Source organism: Quercus robur, chromosome 4, assembly GCF_932294415.1.
Source record: "Quercus robur chromosome 4, dhQueRobu3.1, whole genome shotgun sequence".
Lineage (NCBI taxonomy): Eukaryota > Viridiplantae > Streptophyta > Magnoliopsida > Fagales > Fagaceae > Quercus > Quercus robur.
Genome location: NC_065537.1, coordinates 51276667 through 51300339, shown reverse-complemented (window position 1 = coordinate 51300339; position 23673 = coordinate 51276667). Strand labels below are relative to the sequence as shown.

The 23673-nt window shown below is 33.3% G+C and overlaps 1 protein-coding gene across 4 annotated transcripts; it reads left to right on the top strand.

The window, feature by feature from the left end:
- The first annotated feature begins 385 nt into the window (after positions 1-385).
- Positions 386-4189, top strand: LOC126722896 (probable E3 ubiquitin-protein ligase BAH1-like 1). 4 transcript variants are annotated; one of them, XM_050426047.1, is made up of 7 exons: positions 397-697; positions 2042-2286; positions 2507-2761; positions 3034-3171; positions 3462-3520; positions 3789-3929; positions 4004-4189. In XM_050426047.1, exons 1-6 carry the CDS (start codon positions 526-528, stop codon positions 3913-3915), a joined length of 996 nt encoding a protein of 331 aa, XP_050282004.1. In that variant the 5' UTR covers positions 397-525; the 3' UTR covers positions 3916-3929; positions 4004-4189. The 4 variants fall into 4 exon arrangements, 3 of the variants coding, with proteins under 3 accessions (XP_050282005.1, XP_050282004.1, XP_050282003.1); XR_007654063.1 differs by lacking the exon at positions 4004-4189 and having other exon boundaries at positions 386-697; positions 3101-3171; positions 3789-3895; XM_050426048.1 differs by having other exon boundaries at positions 389-697; positions 3037-3171; positions 3789-4189.
- Positions 4190-23673: the final 19484 nt, after the last annotated feature.

The following is a 23673-nucleotide window of genomic DNA, read 5'->3' as shown; positions in this document are numbered from 1 at the left end:
AATAGAACTTGTGTTTTCTACAATTGAGTTCCATTTGGGTTATTTTTTTTAAAAAGCATGGAACTCGAGTTTCACCTCTTTCTTTTTTTTTAAATCAAGGTCAGGTGTAAATCAAGTTTGAGAAACTCGATTTTGGGTTGGAACTCAAGTTTTACAAACTCAATTTTCAAAAAACAATCCAACTTACTAAATAACTTCAAACGCGTGCTAGCCACAAAATTTTTTCCAAAAAATGTAGTGTTGAGCAAATTTTGCCTTAATTATCACAATCTTTAACAACAGTCCAAATAGTTTACATCGCAAAGAGGATAAATAGAAGCTGAGAGATTGACACATTCAGACAAAAACAAAAGCCTCAGCATCAGACAAAAAACTAAAGAAAAACTAAGCTTTTTTATCATATAACTTATCGAAGTCAATCTTTATATATAACTATGCTTTTTTCCTTCGTTAGTCACAAGAAACTTTCTTGAGAAAAAACTAGAGAAGGATTTGAAGTTTTTCATTTTTTTTTTTGGGGTCAGGATGAAGTTCTGCAAGGAATACAGGCAGTATATGCAGGGCAAAGAGGAAACGCTACCTGTACTTGGCTTCAAGAAGCTGAAGAAGATCATGAAGAAGTGCAGGAGAGACTTTCGGTGTAAGAAAAACATTGATGGGTTACATAACAGCCAAACCTGCCCGGATCATTGCCCAGGTAAATCTAAGAAAGAATTACTAATGTTTGTTGACATATTATTTGTTTATTTTATTCTTCTCTCTTTGGTTACATCTTAGCTATGTGTCTCACAATGAATCTATTGTATTTATAGTAGTCTGACTCCTAGATAGTATTAGATACAATAAACTTAAATTAAAAAGAGATAATAGACTTGTGCCTTGACTAGGATTGGCCCTTGATATCTCTAACATCAAGTCAATAAAGGTTATTCATTAAGAGAAATGGTTTGAGTAATGTGGTCTTTAAAGATGATAGAGACACATGACCAAAAAGAAAACTGATAAAGGAGGCTATCAATAATCAACATGATTCATGATAATTGGCCAAGATGGTTGAGGGCACATAATAAAAAAGAAGGCTAATGACTAGGTGTAGAAGAAAGATGCACATGCCCAATAAATGTAATTGAAATTGCCAAGAGCTTCTTGTCATAAAATACCATATGTGAGAAAGACACATATGAGAATGTTAGGATGTTGTCTATAACACGGAATAGATTAGAATGGGCCTACAAATTGGCTGGCACAATGTTAAGAGAGAACCTTAACGTCGTCCACTACACAGAGCAGTTAAGGATGAGCCAACATAATGATTGGCAATAGCAATAAAAAGAGGAATATTGATCTAGTGATTAAAGATATGGATTATTAATAAACACCACACAATCTTGGCCTTATTAAGTGTACATCAACATGGGAAAGCCCATTATTGTTACATCATTACAATTAAGTTATGTGATTTACAATGAACTAATTGGTATTTATAATAGCTAGACTAAATCTTAGACTAACGATAGTTGAACTACAAATAAGATTGAGCCATGATATCTCTAAGATTGCCCATTACACTTATTTTCCCTTTAAGAAATAATTCATTTCATGCAATGGAGAATTATCTTTGTAGAGTATTTTTTACTATACTCTGATGGGTTATGACATGATTGTTAGTCGTACAACACATCTGCAATAAATACCTGAATCCTTGAGACACACCTCGGATTAGTTAGATGCCCATACACATCCTATCCATGAACAAGAATGAAGTAGTTGTTAACTGAAATATAAGATTGTTTTAGTGAATTATGCAATAACTTAAAAATTAAATGAAAATAAAAACTGAGTCACCATGGAGTTTCCCATTTTTAAAGTCATATTTTCTTCTTTTCTAAGTTATATTATTGAAAGGATGGAACCAAATGAAATGCAATGATACTATAGTATATAATGTTGATAGAAACATAGTTACCTTTACAAGATCTTATGTACAAAATGTATATAAGGCGAAAGAACTCAGTGTTTCTATGATTTTGTTGGAGACTAGTGTGCGATGGAACCATCTTCCCTTCTCTTCTCAAGGACATGTCCTCAGTAGTAGGTTCCTTCAATGAACAAGCACAGAAATTGCTTGAGCTACATCTTGCTTCTGGCTTTCAAAAGTACTTCCTTTGGTTAAGAGGCAACAGACAGAGCGACCATACTGCCTTAATTCAGAAAGGGAAAGACCTTGTTTCTTATGCATTGATAAACGCCATTGCAATTCGAAAAATACTGAAGAAATATGATAAGGTCTGTCCATGGCCTGCTTTTGAGTTTCGCCTTTTTTCTTTTTTGCTAACTAATTAGGAAGAAAGAGAGGAGTAGATGAAGATATTATAAATGTAAATTTTGACAATAAAGATTATGGGCCAAATGCCAATACATATTATTTGGAAACTTTAGCAAAGTGAAATACATTCTGGCTGTGGTTAATTTTCATTGTATAATTTGAACTTCATGTTGATCACAGATTCATGACTCTAAACAAGGACAGACCTTCAAGTCCCAGGCCCAAAGTATGCGTATTGAAATTCTTCAGAGTCCCTGGCTCTGTGAGCTTTTGGCTTTCCTCATCAATTCAAGGGAAAGCAAGGTCAAGTCAGAGAAGGCACCAGCATTTGAAGGCTGCAACCTCATATTTAATGACGGCAAACCATCACTCACTTGTGAAATCTTTGAATCCATCATCAAACTTGATATTGACTTGACTTGTTCTATATGCTTGGTAAGTTCCCATTTATAGAAGCCATGTTTCCTTATCAGTGCCAAGAATCAACTCCCACCTATAGTATTATGAAGCATATTTGATCAATATAAATGCATAAAGCATTTAGTTCCGTGATTTAGGATTACATCATAACACCAATAGCATCTTCTTCCCTATCTCATGAACATCCATGATCACTAAAAGTAGAATTTATGGAGAAGAAAAGGTTCTCTTATCAAGGTGCTCAAGTGACACATCTAATTAGTTGATTTTATTTTTTTCCCAAAAAGGAGACAGTCTTTGATCCAGTTTCCCTCACTTGTGGCCATATATTCTGCTACATGTGTGCTTGCTCAGTGGCGTCAGTGACTATCATAGATGGACTCAAGGCGGCAGAGCTGAAAGGAAAATGCCCTCTATGCCGAGAGGTAAATTAATTTCTTTATCATCCATTGTTCCTTCACTTAACAAAAGGATGGGGTGGGATTGTGGAGGTAATATTATTTAGTAAGCTTTTCATTATTAGCAAAAAGGGAAAGAAAATCTTTAGATTCTATGGGTTTAGTCCCATTTTGCAGATTAGGGAGTTGGATGAATTTCTGAGCTATCGTCAAAGTTTTGGGTGCGCTTGAGGCTTAAGTTTAATGGGACCATGATTTTTAATGCGCCTCTGCAGTTGGAAATATTGACTCTATGAATTCTTTTGTGTTGATTTTAGGTGGGAGTCTTTGATGGTGCTGTACACTTGGATGAGCTCAATATTCTTTTAAGCCAAAGGTATATTTTTCTATAGGGTTATTTTTACTCAAGTTATATCCTTTGTTTGAGAAAACTTAGCTTCATGTCATTCTAAATTCTATATTCCTATCTATTTTACCATACAAGGTTGGGTGGTAGTGAGGGTGTAAATTGAAAACATAGAAATCAAAAAATTAATAAAAAGTTAGAAACAATAAAAAAGATGAATAAATATATGTTGCTCTTTCTTCCTTTTTTTTTTGGCCCCTTTAAAGTTCCTTATTGCTATCAATGCCTATTTGAATAGTTGCCATGAATACTGGGAGCAGAGACATCAGAGAGAAAGAGCAGAGAGAATTCAACAAGCAAAGCAGTACTGGGAGAACCAATGTCTAGCATTAAGTGCACGTAACCAGGCAACATCCTCATCATAGGAAGCTGGTATTAGGTAAATAAGTGGATGTTTTCATGTATCCAAGAAGAAAAATTTGCATGTTTTTTATTTTTTATTTTTTGCCACAGAATGGGGAAAGTCTGCCGAAGTAGACTTCGAATCTGAGCTCATTGGCAACATATCTTTGATTTCAGTTTATAAATTTTATGTTCCTTGTAGATGCCTTGATTTTGTGTAAATTATATGTACTGTTTTTCATGTATAACATTGTGTTCCAAATTATTGAAAAATGTCTTTGATGGTGTTGCTTGACATATATCAAATTTGAGAAGGATTTCTCTATTGAAGATAGTAACCAAAGGAAGAAGCGTTAGTGTATTCGAGTATACATCATTTTGTCAAATTCATTAGTGGACACAATGAATATAAGCATCTCAAGAATTCGTTCTCCAAAATTGTCAATACATGTGATTTTGATGGATTATAACATGCATAGCAAGGTAAGAAAAAGAATTCATTTGTATTTCTACATTGATTCCAACTTTCTCCATGTAATTATGTACTAATAATCTATATCTATAAAATATCTAAAAGCTAAAACCTATCCACATTCAGTCCATTTCGGTCCATTTAGGTCTTATTCGGTCCACCGGTCATTTCAGTGCAGTTCAGTCCATGTGGTCCACTTTGGTCTATTTCGGTCCTTCAGTCTACTTTGGTCCATTTTGATCTTTTTTTTTTTTTTTTTTTTTTTTTTTTTTTTGGGAAAGAAATCCAACATTATAGTAATATGATTGCACACTAAACTCTTTATTGCTATTTAGGCTCCAATCAAATATTCAAACACTGCAATTCCCAATCATGAAAACCACAAATAAATCTTAAATTCCAAAAAAAATGACCATCATCCCTTTTAGAGAAAAAGGAAAGCATTGATGCATCCTTATTCACAACAATCGAAATAAGTCCAGATACATCTCATTTAGGGCTTAGTCACCACACCACACATCATGAGAGAATTTGATCCTCCTACCATTTCTGTTTTGTAAGAGATCTAAGAGGACAACTTCCTCCAACCCCTTCTAATTCCCCTCCACAGGCTACACCCATGTGGCCTACAAATAACTGAAGTAGTCCATCCATACCCTGCTTCCCCATTTTAGGAAGCAATAACATTCCTTCAAGAGTATTTATAAATAAAAAAAATAAAAATAAAAACAAAAACATTCCTCCTAGAGTGATCACTTTCCTCTACAAACCTCTATAACCATTTACCCAATAAGGCTGGCTTAAAATTTAAATTTAAATTTGGTAATTGTGTTGGTGAATAGCAGGTTGTTTTACAATTAAAGGGCATCAATGAATTCCATCAACTTCCTTAATTGGCAAATATTTATGAAGGAAAATACTAATACAATATTAAGAAAAAGGGTTGCACTATCTGTCATTAGGGCACAAAATAGTGATGGCAAATTTAATCCAATGGAAGGTCTCAAGATCATGTATCACCATTATCTAAATTAAAATTTAAATCTTGAAACTCCATTGGTGATTAATAGATAGGTTTGAAGTAAACATTGTTATAATATTGGTCTACTTTAGTTCACTTCGGTCAATTTTGGTTCAATTCGGTATACTTCGGTCCACTTCAGTTTAATTGGGTCTACTTCGATCAATTTAGCCCAATTCAATCTATTCGGTCAATTTCAGTCCAATTTGGTCAATCCGTTCTACTTTGGTCCAATTTGGCCTATTTGGTCAATTCAGTCCACGTTAATCTATTCAGTCCAATTAGGTCCACATTGGTCCATTCGGTCTATTTAGTCCATTTTAGATCATTTCGGTCCAATTTAGTGTACCTATAGAAGAAAGGCAAAATACGAATCTGGGTTGGGAGTACTATTAATTATTTGAATTATATCAATTGTAATTATATGATAAGTTTTGGTTATCATAATAATCTCCTTAAGAGAATGAGAATTTGAATAATTACTTTAAAACTTAAAAATTTTAATTATACTAAAAGAAATTAGAAAAATATAACACATAATAAAAATAATTAAAAGAATATGACAATTTCATAAAAGAATAATATCAATTAAAAACATAAAATATGATAAAATTATATATTTATAAAAATAGAATGATGAAAATTACTTTTTGAAATTGTTTAAGAGGAGGAAAGACTATCAAAACTTGCCTAATCATATGTGTGTCAAGTCTAATTTCCAATTTTTTCCCTACAAGGTAATAATTTTCATTTTTAATAATTCGAGATTGCTAGATTTTTAATGACAAAAATACCTAAGGAATGTGATGATTTGTGCATTTTTTCGGTGAAATAATTTTGTATATAAAATGCATCACACTCTTAGATAATTTTGTGATTTTTTTTTTTAGAAAGTAATTTTGTAATTGAAAAATCCATCAATTAAAAAAAAAACCTTTTAGAAAAAAAAAAGAAGAAGGTAAAAGCCGGATTCAGGATTAAAAAAAAAAAAAACTTATTGGGGGCGTGTGGCAGTTCTGTAAAATACAATACATAATTTTGTATATAAATGGCATCCCACATCCCAACGGCTCTCTCATTCTCTCTCCCAAATCCCCAAAATTTGAAATCCCAGACCTCTCTCTCTCTCTCTCTCTCCCCAAATTCCAGAGCTCTCTCTCTCTCTCTCTCTCTCTCCCCAAAGGGTTAGGGTTTCATCTCAATTCTCCATATCATATCGCATGTCTTTGTTTTGGAGAAAATCTGATACCCTTTCTCTCTTCTTGGAAATTCAAGAAAAGGTTTTGAAGATTTTCTCGGGAAAGTGACTGCGGGAACAACAACAACAATATTTTTCCGGTGAGGGGTTTTCCATGCCGCCGCTGGCACGGAAGCCGAGGCCGATGATGCCTATGTCATTACTAATTTCAGAATGGCAACATAAAACCCCTTTTCCTTGATATCATCTTTAATTAGCCTCCTTCCCATAAAAATTTATCTTTTATGTTTCCTCTACTTATTATTGATACTGTCCTCGATAAACTCTGATTTTCTTATCATTCCTAGACTTTTATGATTCTCTTATTTTGAAGTTTCTTTTGTAGTTTTTAATTCATATTAGTTTTGTTGTACTTGCTTTTTGTAGAGAACTAACCCCAGCTGAAATTGATGATATTTAGCTCAAGTGGAGTAGCTTGCTGCTTGCTCTTCTTGCCTGCCATATGTCTTTGAAGAGATATTATTAATCAAATATATGTTGCATTCCTTCACATTGTAGCAGGGTGATCAATTTAATGTAGATTAATTGATAGGATTAAATTTCCAACTTGTCTGAATTGGGGCAGCAAACTGGTGAGCCAATTGAGCCTATTACTATATATACTCTTTCTATGGAGTGGTTTATTTTGGGCCTATTACTATATATCCTTTGTTTATTATTCAGAGATGAAAGTAAAATTACATCTTTTCTTCTATTACTTTGGCATAACTATCACCGACAAGAAATTCAGGTAAGCTTTACTTATCAAAAAAAAAGAAATTCAGGTAAGCTTTGTTTTCCTTCCTCACTAAGCATGTGGATGGTCTTACATTTGATGTGAATTGATCTTGGTTTGGGTTGATAATTCCAAGTACCTTGCATAAATGTCACATTTATAAACTGTTTTATATAATCCCTCTTTCTGTGTTTGATTTTTTGTCTTTTGCATGCGTCTTTCCCTCTCTTTCTGACTGAGTATATCTGTTTAATTTGTACATGTAGGGTATCTTTGACCGAGTATCTGATGAATTCGCAATTTATAATTTTTTAGTTATTATAGAATATAATCATGAGACTTTTGGTTTCCTAGTTGTTTTTGGCTCTTTCTCTACTTCCAGTCACTTATATAGGATTTTTCTTATTCTTCTTCTTTCTCATTGTTGTCCACTTGTCCTGCAAAAATGGGTTTAAAAAAAAATGGCACAGTTCATAATTCTTTTTGTTGGGGTGGGGGAGTTCTTTTCTTGTGCTAAAATGTTATTTCTAATAGATGCTTCATAACACTTCTATTGTGTGTACTTAAATCTGTGTATCCAACTACACTACAAGCATTGGCTTATTATAAAGGTATTCTTTTGGTTCCCTTTTAAAATTTATCTTTATATAAACTCCCCACATATTTGTATATCTTAAAATCTATTACACAAATAATTATTTTGCTCATTGCATCATTAATAACTGATGGTTATTGCATTGTCACATGTTTGTTTGAAGACTGACTTTAAAGTCAAAGAAGTACGAAAGAATTCAGGGATTGATTGGATCAGATTTTTTATGTGTTACCCAATTAGAAATTACAGATTAATTTTTTTTTTCCTGCCTGAATAATAACTGAAGACTTGAGGATACCATCATTTTCTTTTTTTTTTCTCTTTCAAATAATGTTAATTTTAGAGCAACACTGTGCTCAAAAGTATAAGAACTTTTAGCTTTCTATGTGGTTGATATTTTGGCTCTTTCTCTACCTCCTAAGCCTTAGCCCTTGCTTCTTTCGACTGTGGAGTCCCATGTGAACTTGAGGCAGTATTATACATGTTCTTTTTTAAAGATACAGTTTGGAATCTGATGGCATATTTAACCACTTCAGGTGTTTCACTTTTTATTCAGAACCAAACATCAATAATCTGTTCTTGTTTGTTGAGGTTTTATTATTTTAGAGAACTTATCAGTTATTTGATGTCTCACACATTATGGATTAAGGCAAGGAACAAATGTAACTTAAAATTCAGACCTTGTTCAAATTGTGCCAAATTTGTAAACTCAGTGGTTATCATTTTTTCTTTTCTTATTTTTCATTTAGGAATTCTCTTTATATTCTGTTTTCTTACTGTATTTCCAAAGGAGTTTAGATGAGTGTATGATTTCTTCACATATATGGAGAAGGAAAGGATAATGTAACTTAGATTTTCTACTATTAACAATTTACATTTTTGTACCTAAAAATTAGTTAAGAAGGTGATGTATATGGTTGCTTTGCTGATAATTACAGAAATGTAGAAAATATTTTTAACACTTGAGGGAGTAGCATACCAACCTAACAGTCAAAACACTGCAGGACTTTGCTAATTATTAAGGTATTATGTTCAGCCCCAATCTCCTGTAGACTTTAAGGTGATGTATTTTGATTTTTCTAATTAGTTGGATTTATTTTTATCAGATTTGAAGGACAAATTTTTAGCATCAACATTGGGATTGGAATAATTGGCACCGACAAGAAATTCGGGTAAGCTTTGTTTTCCTTCCTCACTAAGCTTGTGGATGGTCTTACACTTGATGTGAATTGGTCTTGGTTTGGGTTGATATTCCAAATACCTTGCATAAATGTCACATTTATAAACTGTTTTTCAAGTGGATATAAACTGGTCATGTGATTGCATGTTTTAAGATTTTTGGGAGAATGTGTCTACATCACCATTCTCCATATGGCATGCTACTCACAATTCCTTTGTTTTGTAGTTTATTCCCTGAAGCTGAAAGTTCCGAACTGGTGTCTGGGTAGCTCTGGTCTATGCATGTTCATGAGATGGCATTTATCTTTTCTGTGTGCCAGGTCTTGAAGAATTGTGACAGAAAAATGTACCTGTGATCAACTGATCACAGTTTGTAACCCGGGTAAAATAGTCTAACAGTTCACTTGCATGGGACTTGTAATTTTAGGCTAATACATATATAAATGAAACCAATTACTTAGCAATAGAGTTAAATGAAACAAATAATTTTATGGATTATACATAAGTATACTCTTTGTTTTTGTATTTTTGTTTTTTTGATAAGTTACATAAGCATACTCATTCTGTTACATGTAACTTTTTAATAGGTTTAAGAAAAGACTAATATAAAAATTTATTATATATCTAATAGTGAGTATATTTCTTGAAGGATTTATCAGTTGTGCTCCATCTTAAAAAAATATTAAATGATGATCTTAATCATGTTCATCAATTGCCAACCTTCCAATTTCTTGGTGTTGATGATGAGAAAAGCTGGAATTGCCTGTAAGATTGTTTTCAAGTTCAGCTTGTGATTCTTAAACTTTTCCCTGTTCTTCCTAGACAAAGGAAGTGGGGGTACACTAACGAGACCAAATTGGATGACATTATCAGGTTTCTTTACATTCCATTTCCTTGATTTGGGTTATTTATTTATTTTTATTTTTATTTATTTATTTATTTTTTCTGCCATGTCTTACAAAGGTATAATCCTATTCTCTGGGGGTTCCTATAGGAAGTCTTGCAAGTAACCCAAATGGTCCGTGTCATATAGACGATTTTTAGAGAGTTATTCAAGTATGGATTGTTAAAACTATTCGTTACATTAGCATTTTAGCTTTTGAAAACATATTTAGCATACCCGCTTCTGTTATTGCTTTTATTTGAATATTGCTCATTGCAAAAAGTCTTTATAGTTTGGCTTTCAGTTTAGAGAAGAGCTTGGCTTTTAGTGTTAATTGGATTTACCTTTATAGTTGTTGGGTAATATGCTAGTTTTTCTATTTTTTGTTTTGCAACTCCTGCCTTTCTTAGTGCATGTTATAAATCTCATTTTGAGTCACTGTTTACTGTTATTTATCATAAACTTTTTAGCATTTTGCTTTAGATTACCTAAGTTTTGATTGTGCTTTTACCTTAACTACTTGTTTCCGAATTACTTTAGCTTCTACAATTGTTTGTTGGGGTTGTTGATTTTCTCTTTTACTTTATTAATTTATTTTTTGTTAAATGATATTTGTGTATTTATTTTTTGTTTTGTATAATCTATTTAATTCCAGGGGTGATGCGTTTGCATCCTTTTATGTTTGCATCCATTTATGTAAGGTTGATTTGATTTTGTTGTTCTCTTTTGTATATTCTTCTAAGTTGAATTTGCTTTGTTATTTTTTATTTTTTATATTCTTGGAAGTGTTTCCTCTTGTACATTTGTCTACTAAGTGTTGGGTAATATGCTAGTTTTTCTATTTGTTGTTTTGCAACTCCTGCCATTCTTAGTGCATGTTATATATCTCATTTTGAGTCACTGTTTACTGTTATTTATCATAGTCCTTTTAGCATTTTGCTTTAGGTTACCTAAGTTTTGATTGTGCTTCTAACCACTTGTTAGGGTTTTTGATTTTCTCTTTTACTTTATTAATTTATTTTTCGTTAAATGCTGCTTGAACTGTGCAGCTGGGGGTATGTATATTTTCAGTTTGCTACATGTGGTGGATTCAAAGCTTGCGCCACTAAGGGTTTGCACTTTCCTCTTGTAAATTTGTCTACTTGTCTTGTTTCTATTGACGTTTTCTTTGTACAGGACACGGGAAACTTGTTGGACGTGGCTGCATGCGTGTCCCAACCGTTGTTCTGCTTCAAAATAAAAGGCTGAAACGCACTACCTCTAACACCGATCTCCTTCCACTTCTTCCTCTCACGCCTAACTTCTTCTTCTTCTTCTTCTTCTTCCTCCCACGCCGATCTTCTTCCTATCACGCCGATCTGTTCTTCTTCTTCAGCTCTTAGATCTATAATCCTATTTCACTTTTACAGTTTTGCCCCTTTGCTCTTTCTGTCCATGTGTGCTTTTTATTGCCTTGTTTGCCTCACAGTGTCACACATTAAGAGCTCTTTTATCTCCAGCCACCCTCTTGAACAAAAGATGTGTAAATAAATGTTTCTTTTTAATTTTTTTTTGTCTTTTATGAGTTAAAAGTCTACCACCTATCAAGCCAGGTAGTCAACTTTTTACAGTTCTTTTTTCATTATCTAGGTAGACAGTATCAGTGGCTAGACTTTAATATGCTTCTAAAAGATTTTTTAACAATTATTTAAAAATATTTTTGTTAGATAACAAATTTTTCAGGTTTGTCTGTTGTGTGTTTGTTTGTAATTTTGAAAGTTTTTAAGGTATTCATGTTCAAAAGATATGTTCTTTGGTGATTGTCATCTTTCAATGTCTCTCTTATAGGATAATATTCTAATTGCATGATTTCCATATGTGATCAGTCTTTTAAAGAAATGGTTGCAATGTGTTTGGTGAAAGATCCAGGAAAGAGGTGGAATTTATTGAAACACACCTTTTTCAAGCATGCAAAGTCTCTTGAGATCTCTGTGAAGAAATGATTTGCTGACTTGCCACCCTTTTGGAATCATGTAAAAGCCCTCCAGGTTGCCCATCATATTGCTGAGATGCACCTTCTGTACTTTCACTTGTCCTGGTAAGCTTGTCTCATGGCTATGGTTAATTTTGCAGCTTAACGATCAAGTGCAACTCTGTAAAGAACAAGAGGTAATATCACAGGTCATAAACATTTGTCCACGTCATTAAATTTGAACTTAAAATGCATGTAGTGATATTTCTTGAATTTTTATCTATATTTACTACATATTTAATTCAATTCGATGCATTTCTTAAGAATAACCGATGTAGGATCTCTCACTTAACTTTAGTTATCTGTCAAAACCATCCCCACCCCCTCTCTTTTCCCCAATTTTGTTTTTGTCAAGTTTTTCCAATTCTTCATATTGACTAAGTCCCCCTTTCCATTTAGTTACACTGATGATATGGAGCTTGATGATGCTGTGCATACGGCTATTTTGATGTTGAAGGAAGGGCAAATGAATGTTAAGCTTTTTATTTTTTATTTTTTTATTTTTAAAGAAATATATTTTTATTTAAAAAGCTGTGGTGGGTGCAGCTAGAATGGTAAAAGCTAGCGCATTGTTGGAGCTTGATGGAAATATATATATAAGTCAATGATAGTAGTTTTTATAGTTGAGTTTTTTATTCATTGTTCTTTCTTCGTCTCTAAAAAAATCAGGTTTCCTTCATGTTTAAATATTTTCTATTTTGAGAACTATTTTCTGTTTGGCAATATATTCTTTTGATATACAATGTAGGCTTTACCTTTTGGTGCTTCTCTTACATACATGCCATGTTCTAGGATTGTGCCTTGTATTGCGCCATTTATTGAAAATGTTTTACCTATAAAAATACAAAGCATCGTATAATTTATACTTCATTTTAGGGGGTATGTCTTAATTTTCATTTGTTGCCTAATGTGTCTCCTCTCTCATTGTCTCTTGCTCAGCTTCCTCCCAATGCAGTTGCATCAATTATTGATGGCTTGAAGAGATTGTACATTGAAAAGCCAAAACCACTAGAAGTTGCATATCTTTCGTTTGCAAAATGGAGATATTCTGAGCTTTCTAGCTCTGTTGTCAAGTTTCAACTCTAGTTCTTAAGACCTCTGTAACAGAGGATTGATTTTTATTTGTATTTTTGCAGACGAATGGTGATTTTGTTGCTAAATCCATGGTCTTCTGGGTCAATATTCAACTGGAAAGACAAATTTTATAAACATTTGCTAAAATGCAACTATCCAGGTTAGTTAATTTCTGTTTGTCCCTTCTGATTTTTTAGTATGACTGGATCTCAAAGATAAATGTCCCTTATAATCTGTTTGAACAGGTGCTCACATTGGACCAGAGCCTACAAAAGACAGATTTTTTGTTGTTATGGTATCACTAGTCACCCTCACTTTCCTATGTTATTTATGAAGGGTAATTAAGTTTAAATGCACTATAGAAACAACAACAGTGTCGCATCAACACTTGGTACTAGGCACCAGCAGCTTATTATAAGAGGCAGTTTATTAGTAAAGTTTTGTATCATCTTTGTAATTGAAGGTTAGGGTCACGTGCTTATTAATTGATTGTGTCATGTGCTTAATTGTTGATTAGTTGGGAGCCATGTGCTTAACAGTTAGTTAGATCATTAGATCAGTGTAGCCAGCTGCCCTCTTAGTCAGTCACTCACCATTTTTCCTTTACTTAATCAGTTCTTATCAATCCTTTATTTACATATTTTTCTTGTTGTACAATTCTGGTCTGTCCTACATCAAATCTCTAGCCAACCCTAGGTGCTGAGTCCAAGTTCATCCATCTCTATTTTTCCTGCTCTTTAATTTCCTGTTACAAAGTTTTGGTTTGTCCTGCATCATTGTGATAAAAAAGTTCTCCATTATCCCAGGAAGTTTCTTTTGTGCTTTGTTGTGGAGTTTGGTAATTCAATTTGAGTTGACCTGGGGTTTTTGCTTTATCATGAGGTGGGCTTTCAGGTGTGTGTAAGAGATATTGTCCATAATCTTCCTTCTCTTTTACTTTCGAAATTGTTAGATATTGATTTTGTTGCTTCATGCAGGTACTTGAAATAGTGTTAATTGTGTTGGTGACTATAGTTGAGGACATCGAATGCTCCGATATAGCTGATGTTATTGCTGAACTGGATCTTTTGAGTGCTTCAAATGCCCTTTAAAGAAGGTAAGGTAGTTCTTTAATTCCTTTGGTTTCTTTCTAACAACTCCAATATGTAAATGTCCTTAACACCTTCAGCACTATCAAGATTGCAATTCAATGGTTCACCGAGTAATATTGCTACAGTTATCATTTCTTACTGACTTGATTTTAAAACTAATATACTTGATTTTTATCATTGCTTGAAGTTATGAGTCAAAAATAATGTTAGTTTATGTTTTGGTATCTGAAAGATGTTTCTGTATGGCTTTACATGAAATTTGGTAGATTGTGACCTGTTATGTTTGTCTTTATTGTTTGTTTTTGTTTCTTGGTGAAATTTTATGGCTTTGTTATACCTTTGAAGGAGAATTTACATATGATGTAAATAATTCTGTCATATGTCTTTTGGGTTTTAGTTGGACAATAATGAGCTTATCTACTGATGTTGCAAAATTGTTTCTATAAAAACTTTTGTCAACCAAGTATTGAAATTCTTTTCCTTTCTGTTTTTTGGATGAGATTGAGAAAATATTGCAGGTTTACTGCTTGGTGTCTTGGAAGAGTAAAAAGTAATATCCAGTCCTTTAACCTTGATGACAATCCTATGTTGTGACTTCTTGATCAAGGTAGGGAGATTGTTATATTAGAGGTAATGTTGCACGTGTTCCAACACTTGGCCTAATGAGTTTGACTAATTCCTGCTAGGTATTGAAATTCAAAGTTATTACGGTTGATTTGTGTGCAGGTGAAAGTCTTATTCGTAGGTATTGGAAGTCTTTTTGGATAAACTTATTCATTGCTTTTTTGACAATTTTATTCAGTTTTATTTGATCTTAGGCATCATTTTTTTGTGGACTAATTGGTTTTTACACTGTCAACTAAAAAAAAAAAAAATCAACTAACCTAGCATGAATGAAGGTGCACAATCTGGATACAATTGATAATCATAAAAGCTTCACTAATTTAGACTGCCCTGAATACATTATGTTTGGAAATATATGGAGAATTTTTGGCTACATAGAACACTTCTTTGCCTTTTTAGTTTGGAAATATATGGAGTTAAAAGGGTTAAGGATGGTAGGGATAAACACAAGTCTTTTTTTTTTTTTAGAAAACCGTTTATGTTTTTTAAAGGTGTAAATGATTTTAATTTACATATAAAAAAAAAAAAAAAGGTGTAAATGTTTTCTGCCTATATACTGTAATTTTCTGTTGACTAAGGCTGTGTTTGGTTGGAGTGAAAATAAAGAGGATGGAAAACATAGGGAGGAAAATATGGTGGAAAACAGTATTTTCCACTGTTTGGCAAAAGAGAGAAAATGGGGAGGAAGGAAAACCCGGGAGAAAGTTTTCTCTCCCGGGCCCACAATTTTCATCCTTCCAAATCGGGAGGAAAATCTGGAGAGGAAAGTGCTGTGAAAGCACTTTTACCCAAATACCCTCTCCCAACGTCTACAACAACCCAACGCGGCAAAATAAGAAGGAAGCAGAAAATAACCACCAAACCCAGCACCACCACCAAACACCGAAACTTAGCACAGAAAACTAAAACATACCACAATCAAAACAAAAACACAAAACCCAATCAAAAGATTTGAAACACAAAAATAATCTTTCTCATAAGTCTAATGAAATCTGAACAATAAAATAAAACTAATCAAACCAGAACAAAAAAAAAAATGTAGGCCGATCTGTGTAGAACGCCGATCTCCACTTCTCTGCCGGTGATCTATGTGTGTATGAGAGAGAATTTGTTTGTGTGAGAGAGAGAAAGAAAGAGAGATCTTCTGCTCTCTGGAGTAGACGAAGAGAAGAAAAGAAAAAAGAAAAAAGAAAAGTGAAGAGAGCACCAGTGGAGTAGAGAAGAAAAGAAAAAAAAAAAAAGTAAAGAGAGCACCAGTGGAGTAGACGAAGAGAAGAAGAGAAGAAAAGAAAAAAAAGGAAAAAAAAAAAGAAGAAGAAAAGTGGAGAGCACCAGTGGAGTAGACGAAGAGAAGAAAAGAATGAGCAAAGTGAAGAGAGCTTAGACAAGTGCCAGAGAACAAAAGAAAAAAGAAAAGGGAAGATAGAGATAAGGGAAAGGTGTGGAGGAGAAAAAAAAGAGGAAAAAAAAAAAGAAAAAAGAAAAGAAACGTGTGGATAAAAAAAAAAAGGGAAAAAAAATAAAGAAGAAGAAATTAAAATTGAAAAATGTCACTACAATATTTTCACAATATTTTCATAATAAATTTTAAGTGATGGGTTGTTACTAACTAATACTGATAAAAAAAATATTTAAGTGATGTGTTCAAATTAAAATTAGTAATAACTTACCACATATGATTTATTGTGAAAATATTGTAAAATGTAAAAACGTAGTACTTTTTTTTTTTTCAACATGACCTGATCAAGTTGTACATTATTGTAATTTTTACATTATAATAATAAAAATAATAACATAAATTTATATATATAATATGGTAAATTTTATTTTATTTAATGAGTACAAATAAATCTATTTTTTACCTATTATGTAACAAGGGTATAATAGTCAATTTATATAAATTATATTTTCCATCCTTTTCTTTTTCTCTCAAACCAAACAAAAGAGTTTTCCACCCTCTTACTTTTCCACCCCTCCAACCAAACACACAAGAGGGAAAACTAAATATTTTCTATCCTTCCACTTTTCCATCCTCCCATAATTTTCCATCCTCCCACTTTTCCACTCCTCCAACCAAACGGACCCTAAAATTTTCTGACACACCTAATACCTGCAAACACAATATCAGTTTAGGCTAAACACAAAAGGAACCTTAGAGTTTTGTTGTTTTTTGGATTGGTAAGTTATATATGCACTCAATGGTTCTTGAATCATGACCTCACACTCCTTTCCATTATTGTTGGAAGCAGAAGTGCCATTTAAGCTAGAGTTCATTGGCTAGGACCTTAAAGATTTTGTGATGTTTTGTTTGCTTAGAACGGAGCAAGTGACCCTGCCAAAGCATAAAGTTGTGGACTGCATTTTTTTGTTGTTGCCTGGAATAGAGATTTATAAAAATTCATCTTTTTCTAAACCAAAATATTTGGCGTGTTACCTATTTTGAAAAGGAAGAAAGGATACAAGCTCTGGGAATATAATTTTTTTTTTTTCTCTTTTTGGAAATTGTAGAACTTTTGAATGCTCCTAGAACCTGCATTTTTAGTGTCATTATTAAATTTGAGAAATTTATTTATTTGACTTTCTTGTCTGACTTTTTCATTATATTATTTCAAGGCAACAACCAGCCTTGCTTTTGTTATGGGAATGGAACTAAGGTTAGTAAGCTTCACCATATTTTTCTAAGCATCAGAATATTAGGGAAGCGTGTTTATTATTTATTTATTTGTTTATGAAGTTGAATACAGCTAAGTCTTTACTTTTCTTGCTAGTGGTGTAAGGCCCTTTGGAGTTTCTCTGCTGGTTGTTGGGTTTGATAACTATGGACCACGATTATACCAGGTATTTGTTTTTCTGATATGCTTTAAATTATAGTTACTAACTAGCTCCAATTTAGGACTGGATTGTCTAATGGGTGGCACCTCCGAACATTTTGGCATATAGAAAACTTCTTTTACACTAAATTTATGAAATTCTTTTGGCATTGCCTTGTCTCAAATGCAATAAGATTTACTCTTTAAAATATTAATTGATGCTGTTAGTGACTTAATTTTGGCTAGTTGTAAATGTGAATTTTCCACTGTGGTTGTAGCATAAAAAGAGAGTATAATTATGTGATGAAAGTTTCTTCTATTACTTTGGCTTAATTAGCACCGACAAGAAATTCAGGTAAATTTCGTATTCCTTCCTCACTAAGCATGTGGATGGTCTTACACTTGATGTGAATTGGTCTTGGTTTGGATTGATATTCCAAGTACCTTGCATAAATTTCACATTTATAAACTGTTTTATATAATCCTTTCTGTGTTTGATTTTTTGTCTTTGGCATGCGTCTTTCCCTCCCTATCACTTTCTTCTCAAATCCCCAAATTGAACCATTGTTAACCACACCCCTTTGTTGTGGTGTTGGTTTTAATTGCAATTGATTGATTATATCTGTATAATTTGTACATGTAGGGTATCTTTGAGTTTTATGAGTCTTTCACCGAGTATCTGATGATTTTGCAATTTATAATTTTTTAGTTATGTTAGAATATAATTTTTTTTTTTTTAGTTAAATTTTTGTAACACAAATAAGGCAAAATCATTTGCCAACCTTCCAATTTGTTGGTGTTGATGAGAAAAGCTAGAAGTGCTAGTAAGATTGTTTGCTGGAATCTGCTTATTTTTACTGGTGTTTCATTGGTTCACTCTCTTTTCTTTGGGGTCTAAGAGATTAATTTAGAGATTTTCATTTTGAACGACTTATTAACCAATGGCTTAAGTAGTTTTTTTAATGGGATAATAATCTACATGAATGATTTCTTTCTTTTTCGCAATTTTTTTTGGTGTGGAGAATTTGTTTAACTCGAAAAACACCGCAAAGGTTGAGGTCTACTGATGTAGACATACACAAATCTTGAGATAGTCTTTATTTGAGTTGTGCCTTTCTTATCTTCTACTTATCAAAAGCTTCTAAATTGATATTGAATTTGTTCAAACAATTTCAGCAAAACCTTTTGTGCATTTGGTTTCTAATGCCCATTGATCATAATCATGAGTCTTTCGGTTTCCTAGTGGTTTTAGCTCTTTGTCTACCTCCAATCACTTATATAGTCTTTTGCTTATTCTTCTTCCTTCTCATCGTTGTCCAATTGTCCTGCAAGAAATGATTTTTTTTTTAATGCATAGTTCATAATTTTTTTTGTTGGGGGTAGGGGAAGCTCTTTTCTTGTGCTAAAATGTTATTTCTAATAGATGCTTCATAACACTTCCATTGTGTGTGTACTTAAAAACTGTTTATCCAACTACGCTACAAGAATTAACTTATTTTAATGGTATTCTCTTGGTTCCTTTTTAAAATACCATAGATACCATTGATAATATTCTATCAATTTTGTAATACATTGACATTCAAGTTGGATGTTGATAATGTTGTCATGGCCTAATGAGATTCCTAAAATTGTTTACTAGTAACTAATTATGATGTCATATATTTGTGGGATTCAAATTTTCTTTATGCTTTTAATCCCCTGAAATTTTTTTAAAAGCATGAATCCATAAGCTGTTGGACTTATCTTTGTAATTGCATCTGGCACTCTTGGAGTCCATGGGGGCTAATGGATCTACTGGATCTGAAGCTATTGCTGCTGCAGAAAAGAATGCGGCTTTATTGATTGCAAGAGCTGGTTCCTTGGATCTATCTACAATTCCCTCAATATTCTGTGTTTCAGCTACCCTTCAATATCCTGCTGGTGAGTCATGGCTTCTTTGTTTATACACGACATAAGTATAAAATACTAGGAAGCACCTTTATGGAACGGGTATAGGTATGGGTTCGGTACAATACGGCGGCATAGAAATTTTTGAAAAATGCAACTATCCAGGTTAGTTAAGTTTTTATTTCTGTTAGTCCCTTCTGATTTGATGTCAAAGATAAAAGTCCCCTATAATCTGTTTGAACAGGTGCTCACATTGGACCAGAGCCTACAACACACAGATTTGTTGTTATTATGGTATCACAAGTCACCCTCACTTTCCTATGTTATTTTTGAAGGCTAATTAAGTTTAAATGCACTACGTAAAATTTTGAAACTACTTTGGTTTAGACAGAAACTACCATGTGCATATTGTCTCCTTCCCAAGTAGCAAACGGGGCTTTCCGAACAGGTATTCATTTGGGAAAGATTTTCAAACCAACGCCTTCCCCCCACCTCAGTGGTGTGCACGGTGGTTTCCCCTAAGAAAATTGAACCTTGTGAGTTTTCTTCTCCCCATATGGTATTGCTTTATGTGTCAACTCATTAATTGTGTTACACTTAACCCCCGCCCCCCCCCCCCCCCCCTCCAAGGGATTTTGGATATAACACAACACCTACCTGTGGTATTTTTGTGAAAATAATATGGAATCTTATAGTTATTTTCCCTCAAAATCTATCTTCTTATTCTATTCTTTACATAATGAAAGTTTTTGGTGACTTTTCTTTTGTGCAGAGTTTTAGGTCATGGAATCTTGCACAAATAATTTCCTCTGAAATGATTTGGTGAGTCTGAATCATTTACTACTTGTGTTTTATTGTCAGACCGTGCAGGGGAATGTTTTCAGGTTTTATGACTCTGCTACCCCAATTTCCCATGTTAAAAAAATTTAATGCCAATATATCTACTAGGGCAACAAAGTTGGATAGGGACCTAAGGCCATATGCTCTTTTATCTCTGGATATCGATATTCTTTTACTAAAATTTAAAGGTTTCTTTATTGAATTAAGATGCAAGTTAAAACAATTTGCTAGGGTGACATAGGGTTGAGATCAAAATTCTCTTTGGTTTTCTCAATAATCTCATATCGGTACTTTTCTCCTTATTGTGTTTTAAAAATTTTATATTGAATATAGATAACCTTGTTGCCGTTGTGTTAGATTTTATTTACGATTGAACTTAATTCTCTCTTAACTATTTGATTGACCCTTTTAGGTTATTGATTCTCTCTCTCTCTCTCTCTCTCTCTCTCTCTCACACACACACACACACACACACACATATATATTTGTGTGTGTGTGTATCTTTGACATAATCATTTTTAGTCTATATTTTATTATTGGAGCTTAGGATTTGTGTTTTCTCTAGCCGCATTCTTAGAGTTTGCTTAATCCTTGGGGTGATGCATTTGCAGTGCTTTAACTAAGGTTGATTTGATTTTGTTGCTTGTCAATGATACATCCTTTTCAGTAGTCTTAAAATTATTGCAATTTAAAGTTGTCCTAAACTATGTAGTGGGGATTCTGTGTTTGTCAATTAGCTTATGCGAAAAGTCAATACCAACATCACTATGTTTTTTTTTTTTTTTTTTTTTTTTTTGCTTATTACTTATCAAAAAAAAAAAAAAAAACATCACTAAGGGTTTGCGCTTTTATGTAGGGCTTGTTCATTTATCCTATCATCTAGTTTTTGTTGGTGTTTTCTTGCTTTTAGTTGAACTGGGTTATCCTGTTACGGTGGAAACTCCATGTCCAGTTTGGATTGCCACTTATTTTCTGTTTATAGGAAGCAAGATTTTTTGGTGTGCCATAGAGTCTCATTTGGCAATATGCTCTCTTTTCCTATCATATTTGTTTATCTCTCCTATTTGCATAAGAATTTTGAGGATCATTTTTTGCTTGTTTTAATTCTTTCTAATATTTGGGTCCTTCACTGCTCTTCCTAGGTTTCTATTTTGGGGTGGATTCTAATATTGAATTCACATGCTAAGCTAACAATGGCTCTTATTAGCTCCCAAATAAGCATCTAGACATTATTACTACTTCAACCTCGATCTATGGAGTGGTTTATTTTCTTATTACTATATATCATCTGTTTATTATTCAGTTTCTGTTGCCTAATTTTAAAGTCTATGCAAAGTTTTCTGCAATGGTATGGGACTAGATTTTCGAGTTTTGGTTTGAAAAAGTAGGAAGCAGACAAAACAATATCATAGATTGTATAGAGTATGTGGTCTCCATCCCAATATTTTGCTAAGTTGTGGTATGACATATGTTTATCATCTTGATGCAAGCTATTAAAAACGATTTAATCATCAATCTGTTCCCTGTTAATCTACTACCTTAGATGTACAGCGAACTAGTATTTTGCACACAAATCACAAAATCAAGCAGACAAAATACAAAAGTTCAAGAATTTATCTTCTTTAATTGCCTTGGTCATATTTTAAATATGGGAACCAAATCGGTGCCAAGTTCTGGGAAGTGGTTTGTGCCAAGCACGGCGTAGATTCCACCGGTTGCTATTGCAGTGACTTAGAACTTCAACTCGGGAGGGTTAACATGTACTACAATGAAGCAAGTTCTGGTAAATTTGTGCCTCATGCTGTTCTGATGGACTTGGTGCCTGGGACCATGGACAGCTTGAGGTCTGGTCCTTATGGCCAAATCTTTAGGCCAGACAACTTCATTTTAATTCTTTCTAATTTTATGTTTGTAATGTTTGATTAGAAATGTGAAATGGGTCGGTAATGTTTGGGGGTTATTATTTTTCCACAATTTTTTAGCTTTTTGAAAAATGTTTTTGTAATGATGTGTGTTTGTTTTTTTTTGGGGGTTTAGGGTTTCAGGTGTGTCACTCATTGGGTGGTGGAACTGGGTCTGGAATGGGGATGCTTTTGATTTCAAATATTAGGGAGGAGTACACGTTTTGGCCTTACTGAATTATAGTTATGATGATAGACTACCTTTCTTTGGTTTGTTGATAGTATTAAATAAACGCAGCCTAAAAGATCTAATTTTTGGGAAATTTACTAACATAGCCTGCAAGTTTTTTCTAACTGTTTGTTTGCACTGCTACTTTAAAAGTTCATTTTAATTTCCATGCAGGTAGATGCTGCTTTGGTGCTCCTTGGAAACATAATTTTATATGTGAGTGCCAGAACATGTATCCTCTTAGACTGTGAACATGTATCCTCTTAGACTGTTTTCTCACACTTTATTTGCATGGTGTGGCTTTCCAGTAAAAAAAATAATTTAGAATGATGTTGAAACACATTTGCTTTGTCATTACTAATTTCTGAATGGCAACATAAAATCCCTTTTCCTTGATCTCGTCTTTAATTAGCCTCCTTCCCATAAAAATTTATCATTTATGTTTCCTCTACTTATCATTGATACTATCCTTGTTAAACTCTGATTTTCTAATCATTCTTAGACTTTTATGATTCTCTTATTTTGAAGTTTCTTTTGTAGTTTTTAATTCATATTAGTTTTGTTGTACTTGCTTTTTGTAGAGAACTAAACCAACCCACCCCCGCCCCCCCCCCCCCCCCCCCGGCGGCTGCTGTAATTGATGTATTTAGCTGAAGTGGAGTAGCTTACTGCTTGCTCTTCTTGCCTGCCATATATGTGTTTGAAGAGATATTATTAATCAAATTTGTGTTGCATTCCTTCACATTTTAGCAGGGGTGATCAATTTAATGTAGATTAATTGATAGGATTAAATTTCCAACCTGTCTAAATTGGAGCAGCAAACTGGTGAGCCAATTGACTGGTGCCCCTTTTTTTAGTGCGCTGGTGGCCTTAGACTGGAAAATAGCATCCCTTGTCAGACATAACTTTTCAAACACTCATTAAAAATGGTTTTACCTACTAATTAATGTTTTCCATGTTGTTCCAGGATATGTGCTGGAGTTTATTGCCTTGCCTCTTCACATGGCCGACTTAAGCAGTCCTAAAATCATCAAGCCTTTGGCCGATTCCAGTTAGGATGTTAGCTACAACAATGGGAGGGGTACACAACCCCAAGAGACTATCTGAAATTATCTTAGAATCACATTCAAAAAACACATCTCATTTACATCTCCCAAGCAAAGAGAACTCCTTACTCCATGGCCTTTGCTT

What these genes read in the sequence shown, in the direction of transcription:
- LOC126722896 (XM_050426047.1), top strand. Translation starts at nt 526, where the DNA reads ATGAAGTTCTGCAAGGAATACAGGCAGTATATGCAGGGCAAAGAGGAA. An exon ending in CTGCCCGGATCATTGCCCAG is followed by an intron (nt 698 to 2,041) that starts GTAAATCTAAGA and finishes GTTGGAGACTAG; the next exon opens with TGTGCGATGGAACCATCTTC. An exon ending in TACTGAAGAAATATGATAAG is followed by an intron (nt 2,287 to 2,506) that starts GTCTGTCCATGG and finishes TGTTGATCACAG; the next exon opens with ATTCATGACTCTAAACAAGG.